This window comes from Populus alba, chromosome 1 (genome assembly GCF_005239225.2).
Source record: "Populus alba chromosome 1, ASM523922v2, whole genome shotgun sequence".
Lineage (NCBI taxonomy): Eukaryota > Viridiplantae > Streptophyta > Magnoliopsida > Malpighiales > Salicaceae > Populus > Populus alba.
The window spans coordinates 31,559,298-31,576,558 of NC_133284.1; the positions used below are offsets into that span (position 1 = coordinate 31,559,298).

The 17,261-nt window shown below is 35.2% G+C and overlaps 1 protein-coding gene across 3 annotated transcripts; it reads left to right on the forward strand.

The window, feature by feature from the left end:
- The first annotated feature begins 90 nt into the window (after positions 1–90).
- LOC118047088 (clustered mitochondria protein) lies at positions 91–12,682 on the forward strand. Of its 3 annotated transcripts, none has more exons than XM_035056268.2 (29): positions 91–299; positions 957–1,221; positions 1,445–1,506; positions 1,726–1,915; positions 1,993–2,130; positions 2,244–2,400; positions 2,506–2,699; positions 2,804–2,905; positions 4,043–4,178; positions 4,306–4,434; positions 4,645–4,993; positions 5,434–5,538; positions 5,761–5,879; positions 6,239–6,347; positions 6,427–6,561; positions 6,706–6,840; positions 7,020–7,190; positions 7,384–7,470; positions 8,268–8,402; positions 8,668–8,820; positions 9,020–9,088; positions 9,461–9,619; positions 10,018–10,074; positions 10,239–10,279; positions 10,497–10,616; positions 10,831–11,140; positions 11,230–11,337; positions 11,417–11,488; positions 11,823–12,682. In XM_035056268.2, exons 2-29 carry the CDS (start codon positions 996–998, stop codon positions 12,288–12,290), a joined length of 4,236 nt encoding a protein of 1,411 aa, XP_034912159.1. In that variant the 5' UTR covers positions 91–299; positions 957–995; the 3' UTR covers positions 12,291–12,682. The 3 variants fall into 3 exon arrangements, with proteins under 3 accessions (XP_034912159.1, XP_073268785.1, XP_034912160.1); XM_073412684.1 differs by having other exon boundaries at positions 2,259–2,400; XM_035056269.2 differs by having other exon boundaries at positions 987–1,221.
- Positions 12,683–17,261: the final 4,579 nt, after the last annotated feature.

A 17,261-nucleotide genomic window follows, 5' to 3' on the forward strand; every position in this document is an offset into this window, starting at 1 on the left:
AAATACTAAAAAAATATATTTTTTTTAAATTTAAATTTTTTAACGAACCACGGTTAACCAATTTCCAAACATGTTCTTAAACGCAGTAACACGGAGAAAATTCGCCGCCTCTCAGCCACTTCCTGTTTTGTGAGCTCTCCTGCTAAAACCTCAGCCTCTCTCTTTCTCTCTCTAAAACCCCTCTCCCCCCTTTTTATACATCTACTAGCATCCACATACACACAACTAACAATAACAGCAGCAACAACAACAACATATAGAACTGCGATTGGATTGAAGCTTTTTTCGTCACTTAATTGGTAATACTAATCAATAAAGAATGAATGTTTAGTTCATTTCCTTGATAATTTCCTTGTTTTATAGGAACCCATTTTTCATTTCTTTCTTTCTTTTTTGTTGGTTTTAATTTCTTTGATTTTTTTTTTGGGTGTAGAATAGTGTTTAAAGTGCAAAGTTTTGATTTTTGGTTATGGAATTTGATTGATTTAAATTTTTAATAACCCTGTTGTTTAAAATTGCATGTGTTTTTGGGCTTTGAAATAGTTGATTTTTATGTTTATCAATGTGGGATGGGATTTTGGTGTTTGTTGACTGGTCTCATCAGTTTCAAGGTGAAAGTGAAAATAGATTCATCAACGCTGGTTGGTGCTACAGGATTCAAGTTTGTTTAGGAGTGTCCCCTGTGCGCGCGATAACTCAAATGGTTACTTTAGTTCATTTTGCAATGATTGAAACTTGAAAGCTCCTTTTGGCTTTAAAGCTACCAGGTTGGAACTTTCCTAGACAAGCAAGTGCAGGAAGATTTATGTATTCATTTATGCAAGAGTACTTACAGATGCACTCATGAACACACACATCAATGAATGATTGCATTCTCTTTTGTGCATTCGGATTCTTTGGTATATTGATGATATTTTCAGTTTTCACTGAACTGGGTATTCTTTTCATTTTGAAAGCTAGTAAACCTTAGTAAGTTTTCGAATTAGGAGGTGAAAATGGCTGGGAAATCTAATAAAGGGAGGAATCGGAGAGGGTCCAATAACACAACAAATTCTTTGGAGCCAGTGGCGTCATCGAACGCTCCTGTGAAAGATGACATAACTGCTTCAGAAGCTGGTGTAGCTACTCTTAATGAAGTACCAGCTGGGAGTGAATCAACTAATGGCTCCTCAGAGATAAAGGAATCTGAAACAGCAAATTCTGCTAGTGAAGCAAAGCAAGGTTGTTTTTATGATATTTTTTTTTGCTTTCCAAAACCTCATAGTGTTTCGCTAACGGCTTGGTTTGGTAACATTACTATTTCTCTGCCAACCCAACCCAGTGAAACGGTTGCACCAATCATTTGTTGAAATTGAGCTTAATTAAATGCTGCGTTACTGGTTTGTATAATCTTTGTCTTTTGTTTTGTCACCCATCTCATGTGGTGTTTTCCCTATGAGTGCAGGTGATCTTCATCTTTACCCTGTCCCTGTCAAAACACAAAGTAGCGAGAAGCTTGAGCTACAAGTGAGCTAACTTGTTCCATTTAGATAGTAATTGTTTTATAGCACTCTGTGCATTGGGTAGTATCGTTTTTTTCTGTCATCATTCTGCAATGCAGAAGTTTTTTTTCCCTCCCTTGCTCAAACAAGTAACTAATGACCTCAAGTTTTAAACATGCTCTTGCTCTTGGCATGTTATTTGCTTATTTATGTCAATCAATTGATAAATAATACAAAATCGCAGTTGAACCCTGGAGATTCTGTCATGGATGTAAGACAATTCCTTCTTGATGCTCCTGAGACTTGTTTCTATACATGCTATGACTTGTTGCTGCACACGAAGGATGGTTCCACTCATCAACTAGAAGATTATAATGAAATATCTGAAGTAGCTGACATTACTTCTGGTGGTTGCTCCTTGGAGATGGTCACTGGTCTGTTAGCATTGCTCTCTCTTTTGGTAGTAGAGATCCATTTATGGACGCTTCTAACATCGAAACTTTTTTGGCAGCACCATATGATGATAGATCGATCAGGGCACATGTTCACCGCACAAGAGAATTACTTTCACTTTCTACACTTCATGCTTCATTATCAACATCTCTTGCTTTAGAGTATGAAACAGCACAAAACAAAGCTCCGGGTTCAGGTGGCTTGTGATATTCATCCTAAAATCATTATCATTCTCCTTTAATTACTTATAAAGTTTTTCTTAACACTTCATTCAGTGCCAAAGATGTTCATACAATGCCTTTAATGTAGATACTGGAAAAACAGAGGTTCCTGAGCTTGATGGGATGGGATTTATGGAGGATGTTGCTGGCTCGGTTGGTAAATTGTTATCATTCCCAACAAAGGAAATCAAGTGTGTGGACAGTATTGTGTTTTCATCCTTCAATCCCCCTCCAAGCCATAGAAGGTCCAGCCCTCTCACTCTCTCCTCTGACTATTTGCACAAAAAATCCAACATTTCCCTTGGAGTGTGATTTAGCAAAATAATTTGTTTTCTTGGTTGCCTCTCCAGGCTTGTTGGGGATTTGATTTATCTGGATGCAGTAACATTGGAGGGTAACAAATATTGTGTTACTGGAACCACAAAGATGTTCTATGTCAATTCAAGCACAGGGAATGTCCTTGACCCAAGGCCCAGCAAAGCTACTTCTGAAGCAACAACCCTTGTTGGACTCCTGCAGAAAATCAGTCCTACATTCAAAAGAGGTAAAGAAAGGCAATTGAGAATTTATATTTTATTGAGGCTTGAAGTTCATTTCTCAGTTCTGACTTTTGAATAATATGTTTCCTTGTGTGTTCCTATTTTGAAGCTTTTCGTGAAATTTTGGAGCGTAAGGGCTCTGCACACCCTTTTGAAAATGTACAATCTCTCCTGCCACCGAATTCATGGCTAGGATTATATCCAGTTCCTGGTAAGTCGAACTTTTGTATTCTATTTTGTATATTTATGCCATTTAGTTCCTAAAGTTGCAGAACACTGCTTTAACTTGAATGGACATTCTTCCTTGCAATTTTTAGTGTAAAACAACTAGCCAGGTATTTTGGCTTCTTTTAGATGGGGTGCGAGCTGTACTTCTAATCTTGATTAGTTTTGTTTTTTTGTTGCTCACTCTCAAACTTGTCTAATTCCATCCAAACTTCGAACTCTTCCTTCATTTATGTCATTGCTTTGTTCATTTAGAAACATGGTCCGCCTGTCATAGATTTGAGGAAGTTTCTGTTGATATTTTTCTCTAAGTTGTGAATTATAATCTATGCCTCACATCATTCCTGGTGACAAATCTTGAATTAAAGCTTTGATAAGTTTTAATGAAGTATCCTTTATGGAAGTTGGGGAGGGGGGTTCTATGGTGTTGCAGCTACATACTGGTACAAAGCATTGTGACACAGGAAGTCAGAGGAATAATTAAAGACCAGAGAGATGAAAAGAGGCAATTGGAAGAGAAAAGACTGGATGGAGGAGAAGGGATCTCCTCTTCCGAGTCTGATCAGTTTTTACCCTCATGGCGGCCATCCAGTTTCACATCAATAAGGCTTTTCAAGCTTAACAGCAATAACAACCAAAAGAAATAAGATAAAATCAACCTGGCCATGTATCTTCCCTGAATTCCTGTATCTGTCCTTTTTTTTATTCATACCTTGATTTTTTAGATAGTGGTTTTTTCTTCAGGATTAAATTTGGCTGAAATTACTTATTTAGGTACCATGTGATCATGTATATTTTCAGGCATGCAATGTAAGAACCGGCTGCGTCAACTAATTAATTGTTCTGAAAAGATAATTAGAATTTTATTTGGTGGTGAAATTTTATAATAAAATACATTGGATATATATGCTACTAAAATGAAGATAAAAAAAAAAAAAAAAGCAGGGTTTTGAAGTACAATTACAATTCAAGGCACTGTAGCCACAGAGCATGTGATAACATGGCACCAAATATGCACTTTTGGATGAATTGGCTGCTATCCATAAAAATGACAGATCTGTGGAACTCAGTGGTTCATTTGACATCTCACCTGCATAAGCTTCATGGATTTTTTTTGGGTCAGATCACAGACCTGATGCAGCCAGAGCGGAGGATGCACTAACTCTTTCGTATGGTAGTGAGCTGATTGGCATGCAAAGAGATTGGAATGAGGAGTTGCAATCCTGTCGAGAGTTTCCCCATTCAACTCCTCAGGAAAGGTATACTTGTCATATATGCTACTACCTTTATAAAGTTATGCATGTTCTGTGCTGTTTTGTTTCTACAATGTACAATTTCTTTATATAGTTTCATCCTCTATCCCTTATCAGGGTGGTTTTGTTGCAGGATCTTGCGTGATAGAGCTCTCTACAAAGTGACTTCTGACTTTGTTGATGCAGCAATTAAAGGAGCTATTGGAGTCATCGGCAGATGTATTCCTCCCATAAATCCAACAGATCCAGAGTGCTTTCATATGTTAGTGGGACCCTTATAACTTCTGAATTTCTATTCCGTCCTTGAAGTCAATGCTATTTGCTGGTTTGAGCATTGCGTGATGTATGCTGCATCTTTATGTTCTTATGAATGATTACGGGCTATGCAAGCTAAAATGCTATTTCTTTGAGAGGTTTGTGATCATTAGTAAACTTTTCCATAATATCTCGTTCTTGTTCATTCTTATTCTAGGTATGTTCACAACAATATATTCTTCAGTTTTGCTGTGGATTCGGACCTTGAACAGCTCTCCAAGAAATGTACTTCTGATGCTAGTTCAAAGACTGAGAACACTAGTTCAATTAAATCATCTGAAAAGGCCACTGCCAATGGGGTGAAATGTGACGGATCAACCGTAGAAGTGATGGAATTGCCTCCCGAATCTTCTGAGCCACAGTTGGCTGAGAGTGAACAAGCTACATATGCTTCGGCAAATAATGATCTGAAAGGCACCAAATCCTACCAGGAAGCTGATGTCCCTGGTTTATATAATCTTGCCATGGCCATAATTGATTACAGGGGTCACAGAGTGGTAGCCCAGGTGTGCATCATAGTTGCAATTCTTCTTTCTTTCTCGCATTCGCCATCACACTCAAGTTCACATACACGAAAACACACTCACATGCATGCACCACTATAGTCTAACATGCATGCATGCAGTTATCATTGAAGTTATATAAAAAAGGAATGCAATTTTAGGCAAATTGCTCTCTTTTGCTGCTTGACAAAATTGGTGTCTGCTTTTTCTGTCATCATAGGTTATATTATTACTTATTTGCTAAAGATTGCTCTTTCTCTCATCTTAGGGAAAAAAAAATATCGCAAATCCTAATCCATGTTGCGTTTCCCATTGCATTGAACTTCCTGTCTTACTTGACGGCCAGTGGTCATTTTTGTTGTTCCTGTCTTTTCTTTTTTAGACTTATTTTTAATGTTTTTGGCCCTATTATCATCCCACTCTTCTTTTGAATTTTGTTTTAGAGTGTCTTACCTGGCATTCTTCAAGGGGATAAATCAGACTCTCTGCTGTATGGTTCTGTTGATAATGGCAAGAAAATATGCTGGAATGAAGGTTTTCATTCCAAGGTGAGCAGAAATTTAAGTTATCATTATGGGTTGATGGTAATGCATCATTAATTGAGAACATCTTGTATTCAGGGTAGATAATTTTGTTACTAGTCCTAGGAAGTATGTTCGTAACTGGCATCAGCTATATATCCTGGGCACCATGCTACATCCAAACATTAGTATGTTCTCAGATTTGTATATCACACTTTCTCATTAAGTTCTGATCTCTGTGTGACTCAGGTGGTTGAAGCTGCCGAACGCCTGCATCTAAAGGAACATACTGTCCTAGATGGATCCGGGGATGCTTTCAAATTAGCTGCACCAGTGGAATGCAAGGGCATTGTGGGTAGTGATGACAGGTGAGGTGATTGATCTCCTGGGTTTTTATCTTCATAGTTTCTCTTCACTTCTATCACTTGGTGGCCTTTTCTCTGTCTTCTTTATTGCCTTTTTTGTATTATGGTAATGATTAATGATGACACCATCAGTATGGGAACTGCCTTACATGGCTGCTGATCCTTTTGTAGTTGTATTCTTTTTTCACTAAAATATGAAATGAAATTAGCATTTGCATTACCGTGCTTCTATCTGTTTAATAAACTTTCAGCATCAAAGTGCTGTTGAGTGGAGTTCGGTGGTACCTAATTGTTAACATCCATAGAATATTCATTCTTTTATAAGCGCTTGTTATGATTGGTAATTTTATTTCTTTCATCAGGCATTATCTACTGGACTTGATGAGAGTAACTCCTCGTGATGCAAACTATACCAGACCTGGCTCGCGGTTTTGCATATTGAGACCAGAATTAATCACTGCCTTCTGTCAGGTATGTTCATGTGGACAAAATTTGGTAATCATGGGCTTATTTCTGCATGTTCATTCTTTTTTTTCTTTTAACGGCAAAGGCCGAAGCTGTGGCAAGGTTGAAGAGTAGACCTAAATCTGAGGGAGGGGTTCAAGTGGCTGCTGATTCTACAGAAGTAGCTGGTGCTGATAAGCAAGTTAAATCTGAGGAAGCTGCAGTGCCCGTCAACAATCAAGTAAGATTGTTTGGCAACCTTTTCTTCACTTCTGGCACCATGCTAGAATAAAGTGCACTTTATTGTAATATGTATATGAACACTATTACCCACAAGTGTGTGAGCACTTATTTGAATCATGTGGCTTTTTGCATTCGTCTTCAGGCGATAACTAAAGAAGGGAAAGCTGACACTGTAGAAGAAAGTGCTCCTCCTCTTGCTGGAAGCTCTGAATCCCACGAAGAAATACTTTTTAACCCTAATGTTTTTACTGAGTTCAAGTTGTCTGGGAATCCAGAGGTGAACATCTAACTTTCAGTTTTCTTATTGTAAATTCCATTATCCATTTGAATTTGCTGGTTTTCTTAGTGACCAAATACCTTTGTTACCAATCGTGGCCCAAAAGCTGTTCCGGTAGCCACACAGTAACACTAAACAACTAGGAGTTCATATTATTTTTTTCAATTGCCATTTATCAGGAGATAGCAGCGGATGAAGAAAATGTGAAGAAAGTTAGTTCATATCTTGCAAATACTGTGCTTCCAAAGTTCATCCAAGATCTTTGCACACTTGAAGTCTCACCCATGGATGGACAGACTCTTACTGAAGCACTACATGCTCATGGAATTAATGTTCGCTACATGGGAAAGGTAAGCTTATACATTTATTTAATGCTCTCTAACATTTGTGCGAAGATTCTGACAAATTATTTCGTCAAATAACAAGTTTTGTAGCTCAACTTAAATTTGATTTATTAATATAGTGATAGCAGAAGTCACTATTATTTAATCTGTTTTCTGTTATTGGGCTATTACATTTGACACAAATCAATGATTTCTCTAGGTTGCTGAAGGGACAAAACACTTACCTCATCTATGGGATCTTTGTTCTAATGAGATCATTGTCAGGTCTGCAAAGCACGTCCTCAAGGTGATCAGCTTTATCTGACCCCCTCAAATGCTACGTATTGCTGTTCTTTCTATTTTTCAAAAAAAAAAAAGTGCTGACTAACTTTTGAAGGTCTTCAAATTAATGCAAGGCCTATTGCCTGCATGTTGACAGCATAGTGTCTGTAGTGTTTTGGCAACTGGACCACCCAGTTTTGTAAGAGAGGCATTTTGTAGTTCTCTAAAGTCTTTTCTTAGTATAATTTTGCTCCAGTTAATCACTAGTTAGTTGGTATTTGGTCAGTCCAGGCCAGGCATCTGTCTTCAAGTGATTTTGTTGCATGTGCAAACCTGTTTGGGACAGAAGCTGCTTTCATTCTATCCTTTCTAATGCATTATATGCGCATCTTGTCATTAATTGGCAAGAGATCTTTGATGCAAACTGTGGAAAAATGCTAATGTTCTGCAGAATACAGCTATTAGATCAGTGACTCCGTGTGGGGCCCACTGATCTAATGGACAGATTTTTTTGGGGATGAGTCTCTGGTAGGCTGGACTTGTTATTAATTGATCTTCATTTGCTGTTCAAATTTAAATTCTCCTATCTAGTTATGGGGATTGGTGGCTGTTTTGATTCATCAATTTAATTTTACATGGGCAAGAACAGCAAGCTGTTATTGTGCAATCAGAATAAGAAATTCTAAGTTTTCTTATTGGCATTTGCGGAGGACACTAAATATGAAAAAGTGCACACGCAAGCACATATATGTCTTTTAAACCCGTGCCCCTGGTACTAAGCGATTGGCTTTCTCCTGCCTTCCTTTTGTTCTGTTGATACAGGATCTCCTCAGGGACACAGATGATAATGATTTAGGGCCAGCAGTCTCTCATTTTTACAATTGTTTCTTCGGAAGTTGTCAAGCTGTTGGTGTGAAAGGTTCAACTAATAATTCGCCTTCAAGAGCAACAAAGAAAGTATGTCTACAAAAGATTACTAGTCATAATTGTTTTTCAGTTACTTCCATCACACATTGTATTTGCTCCTAAACTGTTATGAGCTATACTTCTTAAGGCCCCCATTTGCTATGTTTTCCCTTCTGACCATTCCATTTCCCAGATTTGATAGGTCGAATCTCACAGGAAGAGGACTTGTGTTTGAACTTGAAATATTTTTACGATTATATCTAATCTCTTTCATCAATGTTTAATCGACTGGTTTCTTATGTTGGAACACTTACAGGAACAAGCTAGCAATCATTCTTCAAGAAAATCCTCTAGGGGCCAAACAAGGTGGAAAGGAGCATCTGCAAGAAAGAACCAATCCTCATATATGAATGTTAGCTCAGAAACTCTATGGTCTGACCTTCAGGAACTTGCAAAGCTCAAATACGAGGTATCTTTTACCATCATGTGGGTTATATAATTTGAGATTAACTTGAAATTGAATTAGTCGATTTTCTTACATGGCTTTTTATTTGACTTAAGAGAAACGTTGCTATTATCATTTGTAATGGGGCATTATTCTATTACCTTAGCTCTAAAATATAAGATGCGAGTATAATATGCTGGATCTAATGTTCTCCTATGTGTAGTTTGAGTTGCCAAAGGATGCAAGGTTACAAGTGAAGAAAGTCTCAGTTATACGCAACCTTTGCCAAAAGGTCCGTTTCAGTTCCTATGTCATCCATCATATTGACATACTTATATTTTTCGTTGGTGGGGTTTTCACAATGATTGATTTTTGGTAAATGACATTTCCATCCTGTGCTGCCTGGAACAGTTTTTCTTTTTTTCCATATAAGTATATGTTCATTAGTGGCCATAAATGCCCATGCTTCTTTTTTCTTCTACCACTGTGATCATTGTTTCCTATTATTGTTTTCTTGCCAAAGAAAAACATTTTATGTTTGCCTTTGGGGTGCTAATTGTAATTATATTCTGGTACTTCAGAATAGACTAGTGAATTTCATGCTGGCTTGTGGTTGACATTCTAAATGGCAAATGATTTGTGTTTTATGTGGTTCCCTTAAAAGGTGGGCATCACCATTGCAGCTCGCAAATATGATCTCCATACTGCAATGCCTTTCCAAATGTCAGATATCTTGAATCTCCAACCTGTGGTGAAGCATTCAGTTCCTCTATGCTCAGAAGCCAAGGATCTTGTGGAAACAGGAAAAGTTCAACTGGCTGAGGTATGTCCTGGACAAGGTTGCCTTCATTAGTGGTCTTGGATGATTGTACTGTGTTGATCCTTCAAGAATTAAATTCTTTGATTGGGATAGTGCTTTTTCCAGAACAGTTACAGGTTTTTAGCTTCAAATTTAGTTGTGTTAAAATCCTATTTGAGCATGGGTTAAAATGGATTTCATCACACCATAATTTTGGTAAAGACAGTATCTGAAAAAAAAAAAACAGAATATTATTATTTGGTAACCTATTTTCAAGTAGCATAGCCTTGCATGATGGCAAGTTACAAGCCTAGCATATGATCTTGGACTTTGTGGAATGTAAAAACATTTCAGAGAATATGCTACATGTTTCTTGAAAGTTGTTTGCGGTTATTTAATACTGTCGTTTTCTTTTGCTTCAGGGGATGCTTAGTGAAGCCTACACATTATTTTCTGAGGCATTTTCCATTCTTCAACAGGTATGTTGTTCTTTTTTCTTCATCCAGTTGGGAAGTCTCTGAGATAAATATCTTGACCATTTTATTTTGTTTTCCATTTTTCAACAGGTATTTTGTTCTTTTTTCTTCATCCAGTTAGGAAGTCTCTGAGATAAATATCTTGACCATTATATTTTGTGTTTTAGGTGACTGGTCCAATGCATCGTGAGGTTGCTAACTGTTGTCGGTAGGTATTGTAATTCAATAACCAAACAATTCTTAATTTCTGATTCTGTTTCCTTGACTTTTTGTCAATGACATGTGAAATCATGCTTATTTTAACTATCTGAGTATACTTTGAAAATGCAAGGTCATCTACAATAATCAGACCCAACTTCAACTAGCTTTTTCTAGTCAGCAGTGATTCTCTGTTTATTCATTTGCACTTGAACTTGAATATTCAGGTACCTGGCCATGGTTCTGTACCATGCTGGTGATATGGCTGGAGCAATCATCCAACAGCATAAGGAGTTGATCATAAATGAACGTTGCCTGGGATTAGACCACCCTGATACTGCCCACAGGTATCATTTCCTTGCCATTTTGTCCTTTGTATTAAGTTAATTTGCAGTGGTGTGTTGTTATTTTGCTGTGCACTGACAATTGTCTGACAAATTTGCATTCTTAAATTCTTTGAAAATTGAGATATCTTCATTTCAGTTTCTGCATTCAACAGTTGGCAACCTGTTTAAAATTCGTTTGGTTGAATTGGCTCACTGTGTTTTTGCAATTATGCAGTTACGGAAACATGGCTCTCTTTTACCATGGACTGAACCAAACAGAACTTGCACTGCGACACATGTCTCGTGCACTGCTCTTATTGAGCTTGTCATCTGGCCCAGATCACCCTGATGTGGCTGCAACCTTCATAAATGTTGCAATGATGTATCAGGACATTGGAAAGATGAACACGGCTCTTCGCTATCTGCAAGAGGCCTTGAAAAAGAACGAGAGGCTTTTAGGAGAGGAGCATATTCAAACTGCTGTATGCTACCATGCTCTTGCAATCGCATTTAACTGTATGGGCGCGTTCAAGCTATCACACCAGGCATGTTTTTGCTTGACATTTCTTTAGTATTGATTTTCTCTGATATAGAGAAAGCACAGATGACTGAATTAGCTTTTGCTTGTGCACAGCATGAGAAGAAAACCTACGACATACTTGTCAAACAACTTGGTGAGGAGGACTCAAGGACACGAGATTCCCAAAACTGGATGAGCACATTTAAGGCACGAGAACTGCAGGTTGATGCAGTGTTACAAAAATGTTATTTTATTTTTCTGTTACTCAGTTTCTGAACTTTTAATATATTTTTAATTACAGATGAATGCGCAGAAGCAGAAAGGTCAGACATTGAATGCAACTTCTGCTCAAAAGGCGATAGATATATTGAAGGCAAGTGTTATTTAATTTTTCTTTGATTTAATCTGATGAGATGGTTTGTTGGTATTTAGATGATGGATATGGCCATTTTATCATTTTTGTGCTTGTGGAAATGGTTCCCTGTAAAACATAAAGCATGCCGAAGCAGTTGTGCTCAAAAACGTTGTGCATTCATCAGAAATTCTTTGTTTTGCCTGATACAATTTTCTTCCAGTTTTGTGTGGTCCTTGCATCTCTAATTAGTAATTACACGAATTAAGTTAAGTGACAAGATGTATAGTCTCTTTGTAAGTGTCTGCTGGTGTCTATTGGAGACCAGAATTTCTGATGTTGATTTGAGTGTCAGGCTAATCCTGACCTGCTGCATGCATTCCAAGCTGCCGCCGCTGCTGGAGGATCTGGATCTGGGGGCTCTAGCAGTTCCATTAACAAATCCCTTAATGCAGCAATAGTTGGTGAAGCCCTTCCACGAGGGAGGGGAGTCGATGAACGAGCTGCTCGTGCAGCAGCAGAAGCTAGGAAGAAAGCAGCTGCTAGGGGGCTCTTGATTCGCTCGCATGGTGTTCCTGTACAAGCTTTGCCACCATTCACTCAGCTCCTCAACATCGTTAACTCCGGGGCGACTCCAGATTCCATCAACAACGAGGAAGCAAGTGGAGTGAGCAATGAAGCTAATGGACAGTCTTCTAATGACCCAGTGGATAAACAAAAAGATCAAACATCAGGGAAAGATCAGGCTCCTATTGGGTTGGGCAAAGGCTTGAAATCATTAGATGCCAAGAAAGAGAAAGCAAAGGCCAAAGTTGCAGCTTGAAGTTTCGAGGCGGAGATTGGATTGATCAGTGGCAAGACTTAAACAATTGGAAGTGTTCGTATTTCTTGCCATTTGTGGGGGGGCATCATTTCATAATCAATTACAGTGGTGACCAGCTGTCAACTACTCATAGAAACTGAAGAGTACCGAGGTGTGCCAAAGAAACCATCTGTGTTCGTTTTGTCCAAACATCACCCTCGTAGATATAATTGATTGAGCATGCATGGGGATCATGAGGTGCAAGATAGATGATAAATGACATGTTGTTATGTAGGTACACTATATAAATTGATGATTAATTTTCCAGCAAGTTAGTTTTGTAACTTCAACTCAAAAATTAGTTTTGTAATTTGTTTGCAAGGGCTGGTCGCTCTTGGCACCCTTGACCAAGGGAATAAAGGATTACTACTTTTTTTTTATATTTTTTTTATTAATGAAAATAATATTTTTTTGTTTTATAGTAGCCTTGTGATGGAAAAATAACACTGCTAGTTGCCGTTGCAGCATGGCATATTGAAAGAATGGCGCCTGTTTGATGTTGTATTCGTTGTAATCGTCTTTTCCACGACGAGGGGTGGGTGTAACTAGTTATTAGCCTCGTGTTTATTTGATACAGGCTTTTTTAACATGTTTTTAAATATAAAGAACTTTTCAACCATAAATTGAAATATTTATATACTTATTTAATTAAATAAATTGATATTTGATAAAAAATAATAATTAAGATTAAGATATTTGAATCATGTATTCAATTATGTTTTGTTTATAAGAATAAATTTTTTGAATAGTGAAATAAAAAAAAAAATATATTTTTTTTTAAAAAAGCAATGAAAAAAGAATCTGGGTTAACCCAGGTTAATTTGTTAACCCTGTGACTATAGACATAGGATTGAGATAACCTGAAAAACAAATAAAAAAAAAAGAACAATCTAAAAAAAATAAATATTGAATGATAAATTGAAAAAAAAATCAATTTTAAAAAATGACAAAAAAAAAATCAAAGTCAACTCTTATAAAAAAAATAATTAAAAAAATAGTAATGAAAAAAAAGATTTGAGTTAATCCATGTTAAACTACTAACCTATGACCATAGAAATAAAATTGAGATAGCACCACATAAAGGAAAGTGAATAAAAAATCAAGAAAATCAATAAAAAAATTAAATATTGAAGGATAAAATTCAAAATAAATCAAATTTATAAAAGGACCTAAAAAAGATCAAATTCAACTTATGTTAACCTTCAAAATTCATGATCCTAGTTATGAGATGACTAACCCTATACAGGAAAAAACAAATCTCAAAAAAAATTTTTTTTGAGAGATGAAATTAGACAAAAAAAAAAACACAATAAAAAAGGATAAAAATAAAACAACAATAAAAGAGGGGTCTAAATTCAATATAAAAATAAATTAAAATTAAATGTTAAGAGATAAAATTAAAAACAAAATTTAATTAATAAAAAGGTTAAAAGAAAATCAAAAGAACGAGGATAAAAATCTAATTAAACCAAATGATGAGGGATAAAATTGAAGAGAAATATAATGTTGAGGCTTGAAATTGAAAACAAAATTTAATTAGTGAAAGGCTTAAGAAAATTAAAGAATGAGGACCAAATTTGATATAAAAATCAAATTAAACCAAATAATAAGGGACAAATTAAATAAAAAATTAATTTAAAGAAGTTAAAAATAAAACAAATAGCAATAAAAAAAAATAAGGATCAAATTGAATATAAAAAATAAATAAAAAGTCATCTACACACTTTGGTAAGAAAAAAAAAAAGAGGGAAGGAGAAGAAAAAAACTCATCAAAGCCAAGCCAACATTTCGTTGCGTACATGCATCGTACCATGAAAAAAAGAATATTAATGTGCTTCCAAACACCGTTGTAAAATATAGCGTTTCACCCTTATAAAAAATACATGTGTCACCTTAAGGGTGTGGGTGATGCCTTATATCTTGTGCATGCATGGTATAACAAAAATAACAATAGTGAAAGTAGAAATGTCTATAAAGACCCAATCTGCCCATTGATTTATTTGTTTTCTCCCAAAACTATTCTAGTCATTGCATGGTCACAAAATAATATAAAAAGGCCCACCATGATTTAAGAGTTTCTGTTAATATACAAATAGATGATCATTTTAGCATTTTACTTGAGTTATAATCAGTCTCTCGTTTTTTTTTTTCTGCCAACCTCCTCTCCCTCTTAAGTAACAATTCCCTGTAGCTGCTGTGGCTAATTTTACATAGGCCGCAGGAGCCCCTCCTTCCTCCTCTCCTGATTTTCGAGACGGAAATCAAGGTTTTCAAAAATATATTTTTAACACAACATAAAAAATATAAAATAAAATTAGATTGTAAAATCATAGAAGTATAAAGATTTTTTTTTTCATATATATATTTCTAGCACCTTAAAATACATGCTTCAAATAAAAATTCATATACAGTTCAAATATTTTAAAATATTATAGTTCAAATAAAAATTCATTAATAATTTAGGTAAAGGAGCAATTTGCATCGGCTAGAAAATTTATTTGCATAATTCTATTCTCTTCCTCTTCAAAATGTTTGTTTTAGTCATCATGAAGATGCTTTAATATGTCTATAGGCATCCCAAATCAGCACATTGATCCAATAGATTTAACAAGTAAGAAACCCCAATAGTGCTACCAATAATCACTGCAAGAACAAATGTCATTCTTGAAGTGGTGAAAGCGGCCACAATCTCTAACAACAATCTTGCATCCTACAATCTTTGACATAAGCTTAATAACATAGTGACAATCCTCATATATTGTTATTGTGTTACCCTTCATGATGCTGACTAGCTCAAACGCAATAGCAAGCCTCTCACTGTGAAAAGACAACATCTCTTCCTTTTGCTCATCCTTAGACATTATGTAGAGCAAATTTTTGATCAAGGAACATAACCAAATTCCTTCAACTTTTTTCCCAATCAGTTCAGCTTTTCATATATTCTTTACATATAGTGCTACCAATAATGATACCAATAATCACTGCAAGAACCAATGCCATTCTTGAAGTGGTGAAAGCAGCCACAATATCTGACAACAATCTTGCATCTTATAATCTTTGACATAAGCTTAATAACAGAGTGACAATCCCCATATACACGAAGATTCTTCATGACTGTTATTGTGTTATCCTCCACAGTGCTAACTAGCCCAAACGCAATAGCAAGCCTCTCACTGTGAAAAAGACAACATCTCTTCTTCTACTTATCCTCGACATCATGTAGAACAAATTTTTGATCAGGAACAAAACCAAATTCCTTTAACTTTTTTCCTAACCAGTCCAGGTTTTCATATATTCTCTCACTTAGAGGATGTGATCTGTCTGCAGAAAGAAACTCATGTTTCTTTCCCCTCAAAACTACCCAACTAGATCCTGGTTGTTTCGCAAGTCCTCCCTGTTTCATCTTCACTCTCATTCTAGAGACATCAGCCACAAATTAGGCTTTTAATTATTATTATTTTTTGGTGCAACTTGGGCGGATGATCATCCACCCCAATTTTTTTTATAAGACGATGTGTCGTCTGATATGATGGTTGGAAAATTAGAACTTAAGTTTTTTTACCAAAAAACTGTTTTTAATCTATTTTGATCTCAAAACACCTAAGAAACCGTGATAAACCTATTTAAGGCCTAAAAAAATAAAAATAAAAACATCCAAAAAAACCCAAAATAAAAAATCAAACCGAGTTCAGATTTTTTTTATTCATGAAATTTTAAGGTAAAAAACACCTAATATGAATTCCTCTCATAAAATAAAAGCATTTGGCACAAATTTCAACTATTTTGGTGGCCTAAATTAGTATTAACAATATTGTTTTTTCTCTACCGCCACAATCTAGTGACTTTTATTTCTTCTCTTAATCGAGGACTAAAAGATAAAAAAAAAATAAACTTTTATACCAAAATTGAATTTGAAAAAAATAAAGGCACTAAAATCATATTATTTGTGTTATTTTTAAAGTTAGAGGATCAAACTATTTTTTTAAGCAATGCTGGTAAGTGATTTTGAGTTCCAATAAAAGGAGGGAAAATTGACCTCTTACCATGCAAACTGAGGATCCATTGAATATCCTCATGAAGTCGTGTAAGAAAAAAAAAACCATAACATTGGCAGAGGGATGAGCAAGATGCTTCTTTACACCAGACAAGTAGCCAAATAGATTCACCAATAGTAAAGACAATAGCCAAACCACACTTGAATAAGCTTCGAACTTCGAAGCTTAGACTGATATTGTTGGGAGGACATGATATTTACCATGTCCTATTGACTAAGAATAATGAGCAAGAAATTTAAATATTTGTAAACTTAGTTTATCAAGTCCTATTCATTACTTATTGATTAAAAATAATGAGTAAATCATTTAAATATTTATAAACTTAGTTTATCAAGTTTTGAGTTTCTGTTATCTAATTATTATTTATTATTCAATAAAAAATAAAATAATTTATATATAACTTATATTGTATTTAAAAAATTCTAGATGTTTTATGAATATATCTATATCAAATAAATATATATTTTAAATTATATTTGAACATATATACATGCTATGTAATTATAACCATCTATTCAAATAAATTTGGTTCAGAATAGAATAAAAGTTCGTTTGAAGAACACAGTCCAAACAATATTTCCTCATATTTTGATTGTTTTTTTTTATTAAAAAATTATTTTTATATATATTTTTCTAATCTTAAAAATAATTTTTAAAAATAAAAAAAAATATTATTTAATATATTTTTAAACAAAAAATACTTTATAAACTACAACCACTATCACAAAAATAAACTAAATTACTAACTAAATTACCATCCTTGGAAATTGGAAATCCAAGGGTAACGCAGACACGTGCCCTGTTTTATCTACCACCAAACCCGCAAAATGAGCTGCGCTCTTATTATTGTTAAATTGCAAGAGATTGAAATTAACAT